The 17,935-nt window shown below is 40.0% G+C and overlaps 1 protein-coding gene across 2 annotated transcripts in view; it reads left to right on the forward strand.

The window, feature by feature from the left end:
• slc29a1a (solute carrier family 29 member 1a) overlaps positions 1-16,749 on the forward strand; it is a 54,729-nt gene extending 37,980 nt beyond the window's left edge. For both annotated transcript variants that reach the window (XM_036573636.1, XM_036573637.1), the window contains exons 9-13: positions 248-333; positions 4,418-4,526; positions 6,951-7,036; positions 13,695-13,894; positions 15,927-16,749. In XM_036573636.1, coding sequence (XP_036429529.1) covers positions 248-333; positions 4,418-4,526; positions 6,951-7,036; positions 13,695-13,894; positions 15,927-16,038 — 593 coding nt within the window. In that variant the 3' untranslated portion in view covers positions 16,039-16,749. The remainder of the gene's footprint in view (positions 1-247; positions 334-4,417; positions 4,527-6,950; positions 7,037-13,694; positions 13,895-15,926) is intronic.
• Positions 16,750-17,935: the final 1,186 nt, after the last annotated feature.

The following is a 17,935-nucleotide window of genomic DNA, read 5'->3' on the forward strand; positions in this document are numbered from 1 at the left end:
TCAAACCATCTGGAGGCATGACGCTACACTTGTGTTTAGTCCTGCTGGCACTGCATTTTATTGTTTTTTTTTTGTTTTTTTTTAAGATGGAGCCAGAGCGTGTTTGAGCTCTGTGTTAAATCTCTCTGTTGGTTTGGAACATGCCCTCAGTTTTCCATGCAAAAGAATGCAATTCTAAATTGTGTTGAAATGGAAAGAAATAAAAAGATTATATTATTGCTGACTGGTTTTGATGTTTTCCCCACAGGAAGCCCTGGAGAGAAGAGGCCTGTAGTCAGTCTCACTGATGAGGACAGCACACATTCTGTGTCTGTGTTTGCCATCTTTAAAAAGGTACTAATCTTCATGTGTCCTGTTATGTTGACGAGTCCAGTAGTGCTCACATTAAGGCTGCGCTGAATATTAAATACAATTTGACAATGTCTGTAATTTAAAACATTTAAAAACGGTACAATAATTATAGATAATCAACATAAGTATTTCTGTGCGTGATTTTTTTTTTTTATCAATGAGGCAAGTTTTTGTTTATCCAGCTAAATGCTGGCTAGTTATCAGTAACAAGCAGTTGCTGTCTCTGCACACTGAGACAACAGTGAGCCGTTTGGGGTGGGGATGTTAATGGTAAACATTTAACTGACAGAGTTTGACCAATGCTTTCGTTTTAAAAAGCTAATTTAATTTGCGATAAACAATTGAAATTTGAATAAACTGGGTTTTCATTCAACTTGAGGACCGTTTTTAAAGTGAACACATGAGGATGCAAGAGTGCAGCTTGTTCCTAGGGCTGAAAGATTGATCGTTTTATATTGAAATCGCAATTTGATGGTGCAGTTTTCAAATCACATTATTTTTTAATTATTGCCTACATTATCAAAGACACTATCTTAAGTTTTAAGTGGGGAAATTTAACCTAGTAACACAGAGCTTGTGAACTGCCTGTAGATGAGTTAGACCAATCAGAGGCAACCAAACCTCCATGTGTTGTTAGATCACAGCCACAAATTACTGGCAGTCTGACGTACTACTTTCAGACGGTTAGCATCAAGCCAGAAAAGGTGGATATTCTGGTCTTCTTGGCTAAAAAAGGCTGGAACCTCAATTTATAGAAAATAATTGCAATTTAAATCGCAGTCGCAATATTAGTTAGAGATTTTCCCCAAACTGTTCAGCCCTACTTGTTCCTATAGCCCTCCTCCTTAAAGAGGCACAACTCCGGCTTTTCTGGAGTTGATTCAGACTCTGAATGATGGCGCCGGAGCCGTTGATAAAGGGATAAAACGGAGATTAAACCATACTAACCAGACCAACATTTTGGGGCAGTCGTGGGCTGGAGGTTGGGGAACCAGCCTTGGGACCGGAAAGTTTGATCCACTGAGCTGACAGCATATGACTGAAGTCCCCTTGAGCATGGCACCTAACCCCCAGCTGCTTCCCGGGCACCGTGGATAGGGCTGCCCACTGCCCTGGGCAAGTGTGCTCACTGTCCCCTAGTGTGTGTGTGTGTTCACTTGTGTGTATGTGGTGTTTCACTGCACAGATGGCTTAAATGCAGAGGTGAATTTCCCTGTTGTGGGATTAATTAAGGGTAACTTAACTAAATGTAGTTTGCAGCACCATCACAGCAAGGACATGTACATACATGACACAGTGCTGAGGTGGACGACAACCAATATAATTATAATTAAAACATCATGTTGCTTCTGTTGAGTGTAGCCTTAGGTTATAGACCACAGATGTGTTGGTTAGCCCTTGTAGGCCCGTGACAAAAAAGTGTAAAAGCTGCAAGTTACCAATGTTGATTGTTGTTTAAATTAGGCAAATCATCGCCGTTGGGACAAAACCTCTTGTCTACAAAAAGGAGCCACCCGCAGTCAGGACATACACACTGATCAGGCATAACATTCTGACCACCTCCTTGTTTCTACGCTCATTGTCCATTTTATCAGCTCCACTTACTATATAGGTGCACTTTGTAGTTCTACAGTTACAGACTGTAGTCCATCTGTTTCTCTGATACTTTGTTAGCCCCCTTTTACCCTGTTCTTCAGTGGTCAGGACCCCCATGGACCCTCACAGAGCAGGTACTATTTGGGTGGTGGATCATTCTCAGCACTGCAGTAACACTGACGTGGTGGTGGTGTGTTAGTGTGTGTTGCGCAGGTCTGAGTGGATCAGACACAGCAGTGCTGCTGGAGTTTTTAAACACTGTCCACTCACTGTCCACTCTAGTAGACACTCCTACCTTGTCAGTCCACCTTGTAGATGTAAAGTCAGAGACGATAGCTCATCTGCTGCTGCACAGTTTGTGTTGGTCATCCTCTAGTCCTTCATCAGTGGTCACAGGACGCTGCCCACAGGACGCTGTTGGCTGGATATTTTTGTTTGGTGGACTATTCTCAGTCCAGCAGCGACACTGAGGTGTTTAAAAACTTCAGCAGCACTGCTGTGTCTGATCCACTCGTACCAGCGCAACACACACTAACACACTACCACCACGTCAGTGTTACTGCAGTGCTGAGAATGATCCACCACCCCAATAGTAGCTGCTCTGTGAGGGTCCATGGGGGTCCTGACCACTGAAGAACAGGGTAAAAGGGGGCTAACAAAGTATGCAGAGAAACAGATGGACTACAGTCTGTAACTGTAGAACTACAAAGTGCACCTATATAGTAAGTGGAGCCTTGTTTATATAAAACTCAAAAAAGCAACAAAACCTACCAGACACTCTGGCGATGGGTTAAAGAAGGGCTTGGAAACTCCATTATCTGTTTTAGTGTTCTAATTTGAGGCGACAATGTCTGGTAGGCTTAATACATTTCCTGCTGCTTTGGATTAGCTAGCGTGCTCTTACTGCGCAATAGTTAGCTCTCCACAGCTGTAAGAAACCTTTTTAGACTGTAACTGGTGGTAAGACTGATATCACGGCATGCGCTCTAATAGAAAGCAGCTGTTGAGAAACTTAAAAACCTTCATCATATACAGACTAAAACCTGGTCACTTCCCTGTTCTTTGACCAAAGAGGTGACTCTCACTTTCATTTTTCATAATAATGGTTATAAACAAGTTCAAACAGTGGTAGTGACTTGCGTTTCTAGCCCCTTTTTTCATTCCTAATCTTACTTTTACTTTTTATTTTGATTATTTTATTTTGATTATTCAACTATCCTAATTTCTAATTTGATTTTTAATTTAATGATTTTCTCTTTTAAATGTATTGTTTTAATCATGTTTTAATTGTTTTTAATGTTGTTTTTAATTCCGTTTTTTTTTTATTTTTGCTTACTTTCCTAACCAACTCTGACTCTGAATTTTCTCATTTGTAAAGCACTTTGAATGACAGCAGTGTGTGAAAGGTGCTATATAAATAAACTTGCCTTGTCTTGTTACAATGCTGGCATATTGGACACAGTCCTCCAGATTAGCATTTTATGCCACATATTATGAAAATAATGTTTATCAGTGTTTTTTTTCACTTCTTTCTGAGAAAAAGGTAATAAACTTTTATTTGTACTGCTTAAAACAGTTATGAAAAGGTAAAATATGTCCTTTTACTCTGGGAAAGAGAATGTAGTGTCTTTAAAACTCATCTAAGGTACACAGTTGGGCCTTAAGGACAGTTCTGTAACTTTGCCATACATTTACATTGCTTGTACCTTGGAGTCACGTGTCCCAGTAGAGTACCCTTTTTTCCTGACAGCGTGCCTTTTAGTGTTAAGTTTTGTGACAAAGTGTGAATACAAACGATAAATTATACAGTATATTATACAGATAAGTAACAATTCTACTAAAATATCTGCTTTCCTGGTTTTTAATCATTAAAGAGAAACACGTTCTTAGGCTTTTCTGGTCCTTACAGAATATTCTGATATGAAAAATTGCATGTATTCAGTAGTTGCAGTACCATTTCGCTGATAAGCTTGGCGTGGATGCGCCCGTCCACGGGGCCCCGATGGCGGGGCCCAAGCTTTGAGCGGGGACGAAGCCCGACGAGGATGGCAGGGAGAGGAACACCGTGAGTGAAAGGGGAACGGCACTGCGAGTCCCGGGTCCCGCAGTGAGGCCACGTTAATTAGCCTCACGTTCGATCTGGGCGGACGAGCTGCTAGCGGTGGGCGGTGATGAGGAGGCGGAGCAATGAGCTCTCGCTCCCTCTCGTGGCCGTCTTCGTCGTCCCCGTCCCCTCTTTCACGGCTGACGTCCTCCTCCCGCTGTCACCGCGTCCCTCGGCGAAAGCTCGGGCTTTGTACTCTGACCCCCCCCACCCACTCGCGGCTCTCTCCCCGCTGTCCTTGCTGGGGTCCGTCACCGCTCGATGTTCGTGCCCCGCCTTCCAGCAGGGTCTCGCATCTGTCATCGTGGCCTATATACTTTAATATGTGTTGCTGTAATTCAGAGTTCTGTCCTCTCTCCGCTGTAGATCTGGGTGATGGCTCTTTCCGTGTGCTTCGTCTTCACCATCACTATCGGCACCTTCCCTGCTGTGACTGTGGAGGTCAAATCCACTGTGGCTGATGGAGGAGCTTGGGGTAAGAGTTCTCATAAGCCTTGAGTATTTGTTTATGTTGGTAGTCATTTAATTATTTACTATTCAGATAACTGCCACTTTTTAATATGAACATGATATCAAACAACATAATACTAGCAGAATAACAATAACTATAAATAATGAGTGTAAATAAGGAATGAAATAACTGCAGCAACGATATTTAAGATGATTATTTAGTGAAAGATATTGAAATGGCAAACAGTGTTGAAATTAAGATGTGAATTTGACTAATTTTAGCTGTTGTAGGACGTTCAGATGAAGAAGCTAAGCTTCCTCAGTCACTCGTGTAGCTGCCTCAGTGCAGGCTAGCTAATTGCTATAGTTTATTACAAGTTATGGATGGTTGTAAATATATACACATTTTGTATAAAACTCACTGAGTCATGAATCCTGAATGAGAGTTGTTTTATCAAAGTTATTTCACTCACCATGGAAATTAACTTGGAGTACTAAGTTAGCAGTGAAATATGAACTTGGCTTCATTCAGCTGAACTGACTGTGAAAACACATCACCTAAACAAAGATTTTAAAAGTTTTCCATCTTGAACTTCTGTATCATTGCTGATAACTGGGTTAGAAAAAAAAAATTTTACAGCACATCTGAGCAATCTCTCAGTGTATATTAAGGACATCCAGTGTAAAAAGAAATGTGTAAAACTTGTTACGAATTGAAAACTGTAATAATTTTTATTAACAAAAAAAAAATCAAGCTAACCAAATTTCAACAAAGTTATGACAGTATGTGAAATGCTACTAAAAACAGAAAGCAGTAAACAGTCAATTCCATTTGACCTGTATTAAATTGAAAACAGTACAAAAACACAATATTTGATGTTTTACCTTATGAAATTGTTTTTTTGTAAATACACACTTCAAATTTAATGCCTGCAACATGTTCTAAAAAAGTTGGGATGAGCAAGTTTACCACTGTGTTACAACACCTTTCCTTTTTACAGCTCTTAGAAATCACTTGGGGACAGAAAACGCAAATCCTATTTTGAAAGTGTAATTTTTTGCCATTCTTTACGCAGCCATGCTGTTGTAACACATGCAGAATGTTTCTTGCTATTGTCTTGTTGCAATAAACATGGATGTCCCTGAAAAAGACGGCGTCTAGAAGGCAGCATGTGCTGCTCAAAATGTGTTCAGTGTTAATGGTGCCTTTACAGATGTACAGGTTACGCACTAATAGCCCCCACACCGTGACAGATGTTGGATTTTGAACTTTACACTGGTAACAGTCTGGATGATATATTTTTTTCTTTGGCCCGGACAACACAATGTCCATTATTTCCATAAACAGTCTGAAAGTTTGGCTTGTCAGACCACTGTACACGTTTCCATTAAGCATCAGTTTATTTCAGATGAGCTCGAGTCCAGAGAAGTCGAAAGTTTCTAGATGTGGTTGGTAAATTACTTCTACTGCGTATAGTACTGTCTTAACCTGCATTTGTGGATGTGGCGACGGATGATGCTTATTTACAACGGTTTGTCAAAGAATTCTCAGGCCCATGTGGTGATCTCCATCACAGAAACATGCTGGTTTTTAATGCTGTGCCATCTGAGAGGTCAAAAGTCATGGGCATTCAGTTTTAGCCTTGTGCTTTAAACACAGTTTTCCCCAGATTTCCTGAATCTTTTGGTGGTGTTATGCACTGTCGCTCATAAAACACTAGGATGCTCCTTTTATATCCAAGCATGATTGCATCACCTGTTTACACAGTTTCAGTGTTCTTAGTCATAAATTATCCCTAGTCGAACTTTTTTGACTTTGTTTCAGGCATCAACTTCAGAATGAGTGAATGTTTACAACAAAACTATGATGTTGATAAGAAAAAACATTGAATATCTTGTCTTTGTGCTGTTTTTGTTAAAATACAGGCCAAACTGGATGTACAAATCACAGCTTTCGGTTCTCATTTGCATCTTTGTAATTAATAAGTTTATTTCGGTTTATCAAGGTGTTTACACCCATAAGAATAAAAGAGAAAAAAAAATAATAATAGGTAACACAGAAATAAAAGGAAAAATTATAGGTATACAATTAATGGGCATAATAATCAATACAAAAACAAGTGCTGACCGAAAAAGGTGTAGTCTGAAGCTATAGCTTATTTTGACTACCCTTTATAAATCCTATACAGTCCTGCATTTAAACATTACAGAGTAATATCAAAACAGAAAGAAAATCAGTCAACATCTCACATACTGTCCCAGTGTTTTTGGAAGTAACTTGAACAAATATATTTAAAATCAAATTAGGTACTTGAGTATTTGGATACCCAGCAAGTATTTGAAACCTGTTAAGTGCTGTTTGGTTCCAGCCCCAGAACACACAGTACTTACACGATACAGTGTTCATATTCTGTGTCACAGGCTGACTTGCTTACTGTTATTCTCACAGAAACGTATTTCATCCCTGTGTCCTGTTTCTTGCTCTTCAATGTGATGGACTGGGCTGGACGAAGCTTGACTGCAGTGTGCATGTGGGTAAGTGGTGTCGCGTTTATCAACAAGCTTGTGCCCGAGCTTGTTCCCTTTCAGAATCACAAATAGGTCTCTGGTATGTCCCACATATGCAGGTTCTTTGCTTGGTCTGGAATCAAACAAAACATCTGGTTTGTTGTATTTGAAAAAGCTTTTCCAGGGACTTTTCATGGAAAATGAATCAAAGAATGTTCTTTCACAGACTAGAAACAAACCTGGAGTTTCCAGTGAATTAGACCAGAAAGTACTCCTTAAAATCTATGTATTGTGTTGGAAGAACTTGTGTTGGGAGGCACAAGCTCTGATTTCTGCTGATTCCTCGGCACACCTGTTATCAATTTGTGCATTGGCCGTTACATAACGCTGGGTATTGCTAAATCAGTGATGAAGCTGTCGCAAAGGCATTTTTAGGCAGTTTTGGACACAAACCAGCAGCCCGGGCTTCTAATGTGTGTTCAGAGTTTTGCATGCGCAGTGCTGACCTCTACTTTTCTAACATAATTTCCCCTTCATTTCCCCCATGACTGTCCCATGACTATGCCAGAACTTCGTAATGCCATCATAATTGTATTACTACAAAGGTCAAGCTGCTGAGGTTGAACAACTGTGAAGCTTTTTCTATTCCCAGTCGGAGAATGTTTATAGTGCGCTATAAATGCCTTTTCTGCATAACCTAAACAAACCTAAACTGTGATCAGATCTTTAACATTGCATTAGATCAGGGCTCGGCAACATGCTGCTCCGGAGTGCCCTGTTGCAGCTCCACAGCAGAATTTTAGGCAATAATAATCGTTCTTGGCAGTAAAATAAAGCTTTGCTGATTGTTCCAAGACACGCATTAGATTGTTCTAACGCACTTAACAATAAATGGTTTAAAATGCAACTGCTAATCAGCAACCTTTAATCCTGAAGATTAGTGCACAGACTGTCATTCGCCGGCTTCTTGTTTGAATTTTCCCGTTCCACCTTAAATGGTGCATTTAAGTTACATTCTGGCGCCATTTAAGGTGGAATGGGGAAATTTGAACAAGAAGCTGGCGAATGACAAGCTGACTTCAGCCTCGTAAAAAGTTTAAAGTTGACATTTTACAAGATATTATTATATTTTATACCAGAGGTTTCTGCAAGAAAAGCGGCTATAGCTGAGCTAAAGCTTAAAGCTCTGTTTTGGTTATATTTTTAGCCTATACTAGTACATCAGCACATACTGAGACATATTTACAGCCAAGATGGTAAAATGGACATAAAATGTTGTGGCTACCAAAATGGTTTGATTTTTGTTGAAAAGGACAAAATGGCTCTTCCTAACATTTGGTTTGCAACCCCTGCTTTAGATGTAGAGAACCTAATAAAACCAAAAGCACAAATAAATAGTAATTTATTGAAGTGATCCAACGTTGAATATCTTTCTTGTGAACATCTAGAAGTTACAGTTCAGTTTGGGGTGCAGTTATGGACAATTAACAGGATGACAATTGTGAGTGTGGATTTAATTATAAAACATCAACCTGAGACTTCTGAGATTTGTAGTTGTTGTTCGTCAGGCTGAAAGACGATACACAATAATTTCAAAGTCAGTACCTTTATGATACCAACCGAATGACTTCAGTACTACTGAATATTGGTTATACTAGAGTATTGGCAAATTTTAATTCCATACCTAAAGTTCAGTGCCTGTGTAGTCAGCCTTAGTATCGGTGAGCAAATAGATACTTTTTTTCCCAAAATCTACATTGGTGATTGGCTGGAGTCTGTACTCTTCCAGGACCTCACACTCATTTCTGGTTAAGCCACACCCACCTTTGTCCTGAAATTTAAAAGAGGGTATAGAAAAAACTATTGTCCAGGAATCAGTATCGAAATCAGTGTTTTGGCACTGGTATCAATATTGAAAAATAACAATACCAGCCCTAATCATTACCCTTGTTGTGAGTGGTCGTCCAAAAATGACTTCAAAAGAAAGGCATGTAATATTCTGGTAGATCACAAAGAACACCAGGGTGACATCTGAACATCTGCAGGCCTCTTTCGCACTGGCTAATGTCAATGTTCTTCAGTCCACCATCAGACAAACACTGAACAAGTATAGTGTGTATGGAATGATGGCAGGAAGGAAGCTAAAGCTCTCCAAGAACAGTGCTGTCTGTTTAAAGTTTCCACCTGGATGAGCCACAAGACCACCTGGAAAAAATGTATAATTTTAGAGGTACATTTTCATTATTTGTACCTTGGACTCCATTGTAGCACAACAGTACCCTTTTTTTCTGACAGTGTACCTATTATTATTATTATTATTATTATTATTATTATTATTATTATTATTTCTATTTCTTTCAGGTTTTATGACAAAGCATGGAAATGGGCTGATAGGGACAAAATGGAACTTAATTGCTTAAATAACAAAAGTTATGTTCATTGAAAACTGAACATTGCATTCCAGCATAAGAACGTCTTTCCACCTGTGAAACATGGTGGTGGTAGTATCATGATTTGGGGCTGGGTTGCTTCCATTGGACCAAGACAACTTGCCATCACTGGATGGCACAATGAATTCTGGATTGTATCAGGAAACTCTATAGGAGAATGTCAGGGCATCCATCTGTGAACTGAAGGTGGTTCTTGCAGCAAAACAACAACCCATAACACATCAGTCTTTCTACCAAAGAATGGTTGAAGCAGAAGTGGATTAGTTTTTGAAGTCCATACTTTAATTTACGAGAAATGTGGCAGGAGTTGAAGTGTGGAGTTGATACAAGAAAGCCCACCACCATCACTGAGTTGAAGTAGTTCTGTAAGGAGGAATGGCCAAAATTCCACCAAGTCAATGTGTGGAACTGATCTAGTAAATCTTAACCTACTCAATCAAAATCAACAGTCAACTATAATGTCTGTTTTCTAGCAACCAACCATATGTGATAAACTGTAGGTTGTGAATGCTGTGAGAGCGCCCCCTGCTGTTTATCAGAGCATCACCGCTCCCCAGTTTCAGTCTCCATTTCCCAAACGCTTTAGCCGAGCGCGCTAACGTTACTCCTCCTAATAAACAGACACACGTTCAGCTCCGTCTCCTCATTATCCACCACCATCACTGTAATATTTCATCATCAACATTAACACACGAAGGTGATCAGAGGGGCGGTGGAGATCGAGTCTGCAGCGTCTGAGATCTTTAAAACGCAGAGTTAGAAAAGAAAATCATCTCACAGTGAAAGCAGCGTTTTACAGTAGAATAAATGGAGCTCATTATGCTGGTAGTGAACTATGCTGCTGACACAGCTGCCTAAAAACCATAGAAACGGACCTTAAACTGAAGTGAGGACCCTGTTGGGGTTCATCCTAAAGTTAGGACAGGATTTAGGAGGTTTAGTCTAGTTAGGATGTTTGTGTGATGCTGTTTTCTTATCTGGAGTTCATGATGAGATTATGAAGTTAGGAACTGTTATTCTGTACTAGCTACTGCCCGAAATTCAGTCCGTACTGAAGTCGTCATGGAGACTAAACATCAGATTTCATCGTTTTTGTAAAACGACCAAAGACCACATTAGTTTTTTTCACATTTTGTTTGCTTCGCAACTGAGGTGATGACCCTTTGTCCTCAGCTGCTCGAGTTACGCCCTTTCGTATTTCATTCTAATCATTTCTGCTGTTCAGTCTAAACTTACTAAGTGATTCATTCATTCCTCACTTAAGGTACTTCACTCGTAAACAAGTGATCTGAATTTGTTTGTACTTTCCTAACATGCATTAAGAGATTTATGTTAATCACTGAGACAAACCTCTGCCAGTCTGCAGCTATCCTGAGAGGGTTTATCATTGTCTGACTTTTGGTAGGAAGTCACTGCTTTTCAAGGCAGAATAAATGTTTAACTTCAGGAATCCCTCACGTGAAACGCGCTCTGGCGTCAGCAGTTATAGCTTCATGCTTCTTGGTTAAGAGTCTTGTGTGTAATGTGGGCCTGATCTCAGGCTCAGTGTGAGAGCTGTGCCTCCACAACTGTCTCTCTCAGAGAAGCTGAGTCCAGTCTAATTGAAGGAATTAAGAGGATGGGGTGAAGTCCATGAGAACCTACGAGAACTGTTTTGGACGTCACGAAGAAGCAGTTAAAGAACTGAATGAATGGAATGAATAGGCAGTGGTATGGGTGGAGCTAATTGAGTTGGGGAGGTCACTGAGATCTTCCTTTAGCTTAACACAGTTTGACACTAGCAATGCCCAGGTCTTGGATTCAGTCTGTACTGATTAAATATACTGATACTGATAAACCTTCAGTGTACTGTAAGTCACTAAATACATAAATGCTAAATTGGGACTATGGTGAGAGAGTCTGGGAGGTTTTGTCGCTCAACATGGCCAAGAATATGCAATCTTAGGTGACCAGTTTTCCCATGTCTATACCACGTCTATGAGCATTTAGAAACACATTAATCACGTGTTATAATGCAAATGAACACACATTATACCCATGTTTGTTATGCTTTATGAATAATTAACATAACATAATTAATTATCATAACACGTTATATTATTGCCAAAGAAATCAGTCCCAGAGTGTCAAACAAACCTGCCTACCTTAATAACAAATGGAATTTGTCATTACGATTGTCATGTAGATTGTTATTGATAGATATGATGTTATAACCCCATTATAAGAGCTTGTAAGATGTATTTGGCAACTCCTAAGTGAGACTTGTTTATTTACACCTTGGCATTTCCACTATTTTATTTCAGTTTTTATTATTTTATTTTGGTTCAGTAAACCTTTTAAAATAATTTCAATAATTTTATTTTTGTTTCAGTAGAAACCTTAATTTTGTAAGTAGACTTTGTTTTTCCGGTTATCATCACTACAGTAATGCCAATATCTGCTAGCACTCTATTGGATGCGCAGTGTTCCCACGTTGGGTTAAATACTATCGATGGTTTAAGCCGCTAACTTAAACTCTGACATTTGTAGCTTGTAAGACATGCTTTACTTTGTATTTTGCAGTGTGTCAGTTAATCCCTCTGGAAATGAGTCACCTTGAAGCCTCACTCGTAATAGTGGAGGAGTCTCTAGTATAAAATATGCCTCATTTTTACTTAGAGCTGTTAAATACATCTTATAAGCTCCTTATAATGGGATTATAATACACCGATCAGGCATAACATTCTGACCACCTCCTTGTTTCTACGCTCATTGTCCATTTGATCAGCTCCACTTACTATATAGGTGCACTTTGTAGTTCTACAGTTACAGACTGTAGTCCATCTGTTTCTCTGATACTTTGTTAGCCCCCTTTTACCCTGTTCTTCAGTGGTCAGGACCCCCATGGACCCTCACAGAGCAGGTACTATTTGGGTGGTGGATCATTCTCAGCACTGCAGTAACGCTGACGTGGTGGTGGTGTGTTAGTGTGTGTTGCGCTGGTCTGAGTGGATCAGACACAGCAGTGCTGCTGGAGTTTTTAAACACTGTGTCCACTCACTGTCCACTCTATTAGACACTCCTACCTTGTCAGTCCACCTTGTAGATGTAAAGTCAGAGACGATAGCTCATCTGCTGCTGCACAGTTTATGTTGGTCATCCTCTAGTCCTTCATCAGTGGTCACAGGACGCTGCCCACAGGACACTGTTGGGTGGAGATTTTTGGTTGGTGGACTATTCTCAGTCCAGCAGTGACACTGAGATGTTTAAAAACTCCAGCAGCACTGCTGTGTAAAATGGACAGTGAGTGTAGAAACAAGGAGGTGGTCAGAATGTTATGCCTGATCGGTGTGCATGTCTATTAATAACAATCGATACGTAAATACAGTCAACCCATAATGGCAAGTATATCAATACTGTGTGTGGTGTCTGTTTGTCATAATGTACTCTATAGGCTGAGACCTTCCTTGGCACTGTAGTGACTATCCGAGAGCCAGTTTCTTAGTCGCTTGCTCAGGTGGATAAAATGTTCCTTTACGCGCATCCTTATTATTACAAATGTCCAAACTAAAACTTACAGTTGGGTGATTTTCCTTTTCTTGATAGAAACAAACTCTTTTACTGGAGATGATTAAAATATGGTCATCAATGATGAAGATAACAAAACTTGCATTGCAGTATTGTAATCCGGTCAAGGCTTTGTTTGTTACTGTAATTGCTGTAAGAACCGTATGTTCCCGCCACCCGAACTGCCCATTCTGTGAGTGTCTGACTATAAGCACCTGACCTGTCACCTGACCAGTCACCTAGTGCAGCTCGCCCCCTAGTGATCCCAAAATGGTACTTAAAATATTTACAAAGACAAAATTACACATAAGCCTAATTTCGCTCCTACAGGCACAATATAACGAGTTATGAACAATTCATAAAGCATAATAAACATGACTTTAACGTGTAATACATTTTTATAAATATTGATAGCCATGAATGCATACGATGCCTTATGAATGCATTATAATGTGCTGTAAGTTTCTTATAGACATGCTATTCATTAAAAGTTGTACCATAATATTTTGCAATCTTGCCTAAAATGCTCAACACAAGACTGTTAGTCTTGACTGGTTTAGAACTGGTATAGAATATGTTAGTATCTGACTAAAGTTTGGGCCTGACGGTCATCCAGTCTGTGCTGTAGTGGAGTTAATGCTGCTGCGTGTATGAATAATTCAGCTCTTGCTTGTCTGGTCTCTCCACAGCCTGGCAAAGACAGCATCTGGCTGCCCGTGCTGGTAATAGCACGTTTAGTCTTCATCCCTCTCTTCGTCCTGTGTAACGTGCAGCCCAGGCACTACCTGCCCGTCGTGTTCGCCCATGACGCCTGGTACATCATCTTCATGATCATCTTCTCATTCAGCAATGGCTACCTGGCCAGCCTCTGCATGTGCTTCGGTCCCAAGTGAGTATGCAGTAGTCATATCATCTCATATACAAGACTTGAACGTATCAGAACAGAGATTGTAATATCTAAAATAACCCAGTAGTTGTAGGGATGCGCAATATGGACATACAGTGTGGCATAAGAAGGTTTCAGTTGCTTATGCTGCGATATGTCGAACTCTACAAAGTAATAATTCTAAAAAATATCGATCATTGCATCAACACACCACCTTGTTTACATTTTGGCGCATGTATTGGTGATGTAATAGTGCTTAGCGACTTCATCTTCATCTAAAAGAGTAAAGAATTTGCAAAATTGTGGTTAGCTTTAATTGCAGGTTTTAGCAAATACAGAGGATCCCCAGTGGGATTAATATGGTTTGTAGCATCTCTACCTGCTTTAGAAAGCTGGAAAACAGGAAAGAGTTTCATCCAAAGTAGCATCTGTTACATAGTTGTGTCCATTTGACATTACGGCCTCAAAAACTACAAGATTTTACAGTTATTGACAGTGAGTCCGATAACTGCAGAAAATCGGATTTTGTCAGTAATCTGATCAACATGGGTACACTTGGGTAATCAGATAATGGGGAAACTCTGGTTCTACATGAGTCAGACAGTAATCAGATTTCTGCTTTGGACCCGGCCAATAGACTCACAGCAGAAGACGTGACGTAAACATAACGTAAAACTTTTTTTTACATCAAATCATTTTACCTGAAAATATGAACATATATCATCTAAAAGATGATGAATATTTAAATCCTTTATCTCGTCAAGCATTTGGTTTCAGCATCGCTCCAACAGTGTTTTGCCGCGTCTCAGAAATCCAAAAGAAATCAGAGTAAGTGTTTACATGCACTGAGAAATCTGATTACTGAGCTAAAATCCATCTCGCTTTATCTGATTTCTAACCCTTACTGTGATGTAAGAAATCAGTGTGCTGTTTACATGACCATTTGAATAATCAGATAACTGCAGAAATCTGATTATGATCCGATTATTGAGTGCATGTAAACGGACTCAATGTTTCATCTGTTATGTTTGAATTAATTGTAAATTATGCTGGAAATTGAGACGCTTTCATGTGTTTGGTCTCCCGATTCTTGTTGAGATAGAGGGGTGGGGTGAAGTGTTGGGGCTACATGACCCTCCAAACGGAGAGTTATGAGAAAAAAAGAAAAACCATCAGGATGGCTGAACAAGAGACCAAAGAAACCCGCAAATGTGAGAATTTTCTCTATTAAAAAATTACGATAACCACTGTATTATCTTAGTTTAATGTTGTTTCAGTGTATTATGGTCGTTTTCTTCATAACAAGCAGTAGCTAGCTAACTTTCCCGTTCCACCTTAAATAGTCCAGCAGTTCTGACGCCTGAAGCGCCAGAATGTAACTGCTGCTTCATTTAAGGTGGAACGGGAAAGTTTGAGCAAGAAGCTGGAGAATATCTGACTTCAGCTTCATATCACTGAAGAATTAGTGGTGGGTGATGATAAATAATTGCCCCCCTCTTTGAAGGCATATGATGCCCTAAATGTAACTAAAGCCCAGCAGTGAGGAGCTGAACTTTACCCTCCTCTGCTGTCACTGCAGACTGGCAGGGTCGCCTACAGAGCAGCGCTGGTAGCTGTTAATGAAGTGATGCTCTTTTTATTTGAGGGTCCCGTTTCAGAGGAAGATTTCAACCACTACCCTGTAACTCAGTTCCAAGGAGCAAGGTGACCCTCAACAACAAGGGGATAGGGGTAAAAATAAGAAATGGACTGGGTCTTTGTCTCTCAGCTTCCTGGCTGGTGTTTGACCCTCTGGGGCTAAATGAGGAACTGAGCTAAAGCGCTCATAAAAGACGAAGCTTCTAAATACTAAATAAAGGCATGAATACCAACATAATGAACGAATACCCAAGTATGCTAATAATTCAGGCCAGCCTAAAAATGGACGTGCTGTCAGATTTCTCAGAAGTTTGTTTGCGCGTGGGAGTCTTTCTGGTAATTTCTCTGTAACCACTTCCCGTTTGCTAATATGAGCTATTTTGTCTGTGTCCCACAGGAAAGTGGCCCAGCATGAAGCAGAGACCGCAGGGGCCATCATGGCCTTCTTCCTCTCCCTGGGCCTGGCGCTGGGAGCGGCGCTGTCCTTCGGCTTCCGGGCCATGATTTAGTATCTCTGGTTCTGCAGCTACTCCTCATAGCGCCCCCTACGGGGGAGTAGAGAATATTGCCCACTGTGCCGTTTGAAAACGAGATGGATTCAGAATTGGACTGAGCCCAAGAGAACATCCGCTTCATCTAAAAAGAAGACGTTGCTTATTTGGAAAGGCTACTGAATTAACATGTCTACGCCATTGTTCTTGTGTGTTCACACGAACCAGATCTGTAGGAAACTGGAAGAGACGCTCGGTGGGGGGAGAGGAGAACACCATTTCTTAGCTATCCACTCAAGAGCCATTACCCAAGCCAAAAGCATTTTTTTTTTCGTTTTTCTAATTGTTTGAGGGTATAGAAGACTAGACTAGAAGAAGAGTAATAGAAGGACCACTGAATCACCAGCTAAGATTCAGTTTTTTAAGACGTTCTTGATTTTATTATAGTTCATTTACTGTCCTTGTTTTTTTTAAGTAATAGTAATACTATTTAGTTACATATTTACAGTCAGACTGTTCATTAATGTTGGCCTGGCGTTGCCTAGTTTATTCACCTATACTTGCGTATGGTCAGTTCCATTTATTAAGGAATGGATTTTTTCTGTTTAATATTTTGAATGTTGTGTGTTTTTTTTTTTGGTTTTTTTTTAAAAGTATGTTCAGTTACTAATTGTGGAATGTGATGAATTTCTTATTGGTTAATGAAGAACAGAAGACCTGACGACCTTATCTCTGGTGCTCCTGATGGTTTATTGTAACCGCTTTATTCTGCGATCCCGTTTGTATCGCATTTAGGGCTTATTCAGTGCTCGATACCAGTGAACAGAGAGTCTTGGTGCAAAAAGGAGGCAGGGAACAGGTTGAGAACTAAGGGAGGGTTGATCAGCTTTGAACAGCAGAGCTTTTTACACCCTGCCAGAACGAGCTGCCAACTTTCTCTTCAGACGCAGCTGTTAAATTACTGCAGAGGGTTGTGCTGTGAATGGACTTTCGTAGAACAGAAGAACTAAAGTGAAAGTTGTGAGCATAAGGTGTGATGAGACATCAGGCTAGTTTGTTTTTCTGCTTTACCTCATTGAATACGTTCAGATACACTTGCAGAAATACTAATGTGTCCCAAATTGGAATGAAACTGAACTGGGCCTTATATTGTTTAAAGACATATAAAACCCAGTTCAGTTTCATTCCAGTTTGGGGCATATCTACATATTCATATTTCTGCAAACAAGCATATCTGAATGTATAGAATGATGTAAAGGAGTAAAACAGACTAGTCTGATGTCTCATCGTAGCCCCTTAAATGACCCGGACCCTCTGTCTGTTCCAAACTTCTATTACACCAGTGTTTTCTAACCGCGGTCCTGGAGGCGCACACATTTTAATGTTTTCCCTGATATTAATGACATCACAGTCAAGTTGCCACCATTTTGGTAGCGACATCAAGTTCATTCAGCAGCGCTGTGACGGTTTGTAATGAGATAAAGCCATAACTGATCCAGCAAAGGCAGTAAAACTTTTTAAAATCACTTTTAAATCTCATTTTTAAAGTGTATTAACGGATATATTTGAGTGTACTGCCTTGATTTTATTTGATTTGTTGCTGTAGTGATTAACAAATGAAAGCTGAAATCTAAACAGCTGAGATTTCCCACTGCGTTATTAGCGCCCCGTCCCAAACCGCATACTAGCTCATAATGCATATCCCATTAGAAGTGCACTCATTAGTGTAGTAGGTGAAGTACAGAAGTGTGTGGTTTGGGACACGGCGTTAGATCAGCCAGTGAGACGCGTTCAACAGCAGATTATTGAGGTAAATTAATGCATTTATTGAGGTAAATTGATGCATTTTTTGAGGTAAATTGATGCATTTTTTGAGGTAAATTTGCATTTATTGAGGTAAATTGATGCATTTATT

Source organism: Colossoma macropomum, unplaced genomic scaffold, assembly GCF_904425465.1.
Source record: "Colossoma macropomum unplaced genomic scaffold, Colossoma_macropomum, whole genome shotgun sequence".
Taxonomy (NCBI): Eukaryota; Metazoa; Chordata; class Actinopteri; order Characiformes; family Serrasalmidae; genus Colossoma; species Colossoma macropomum.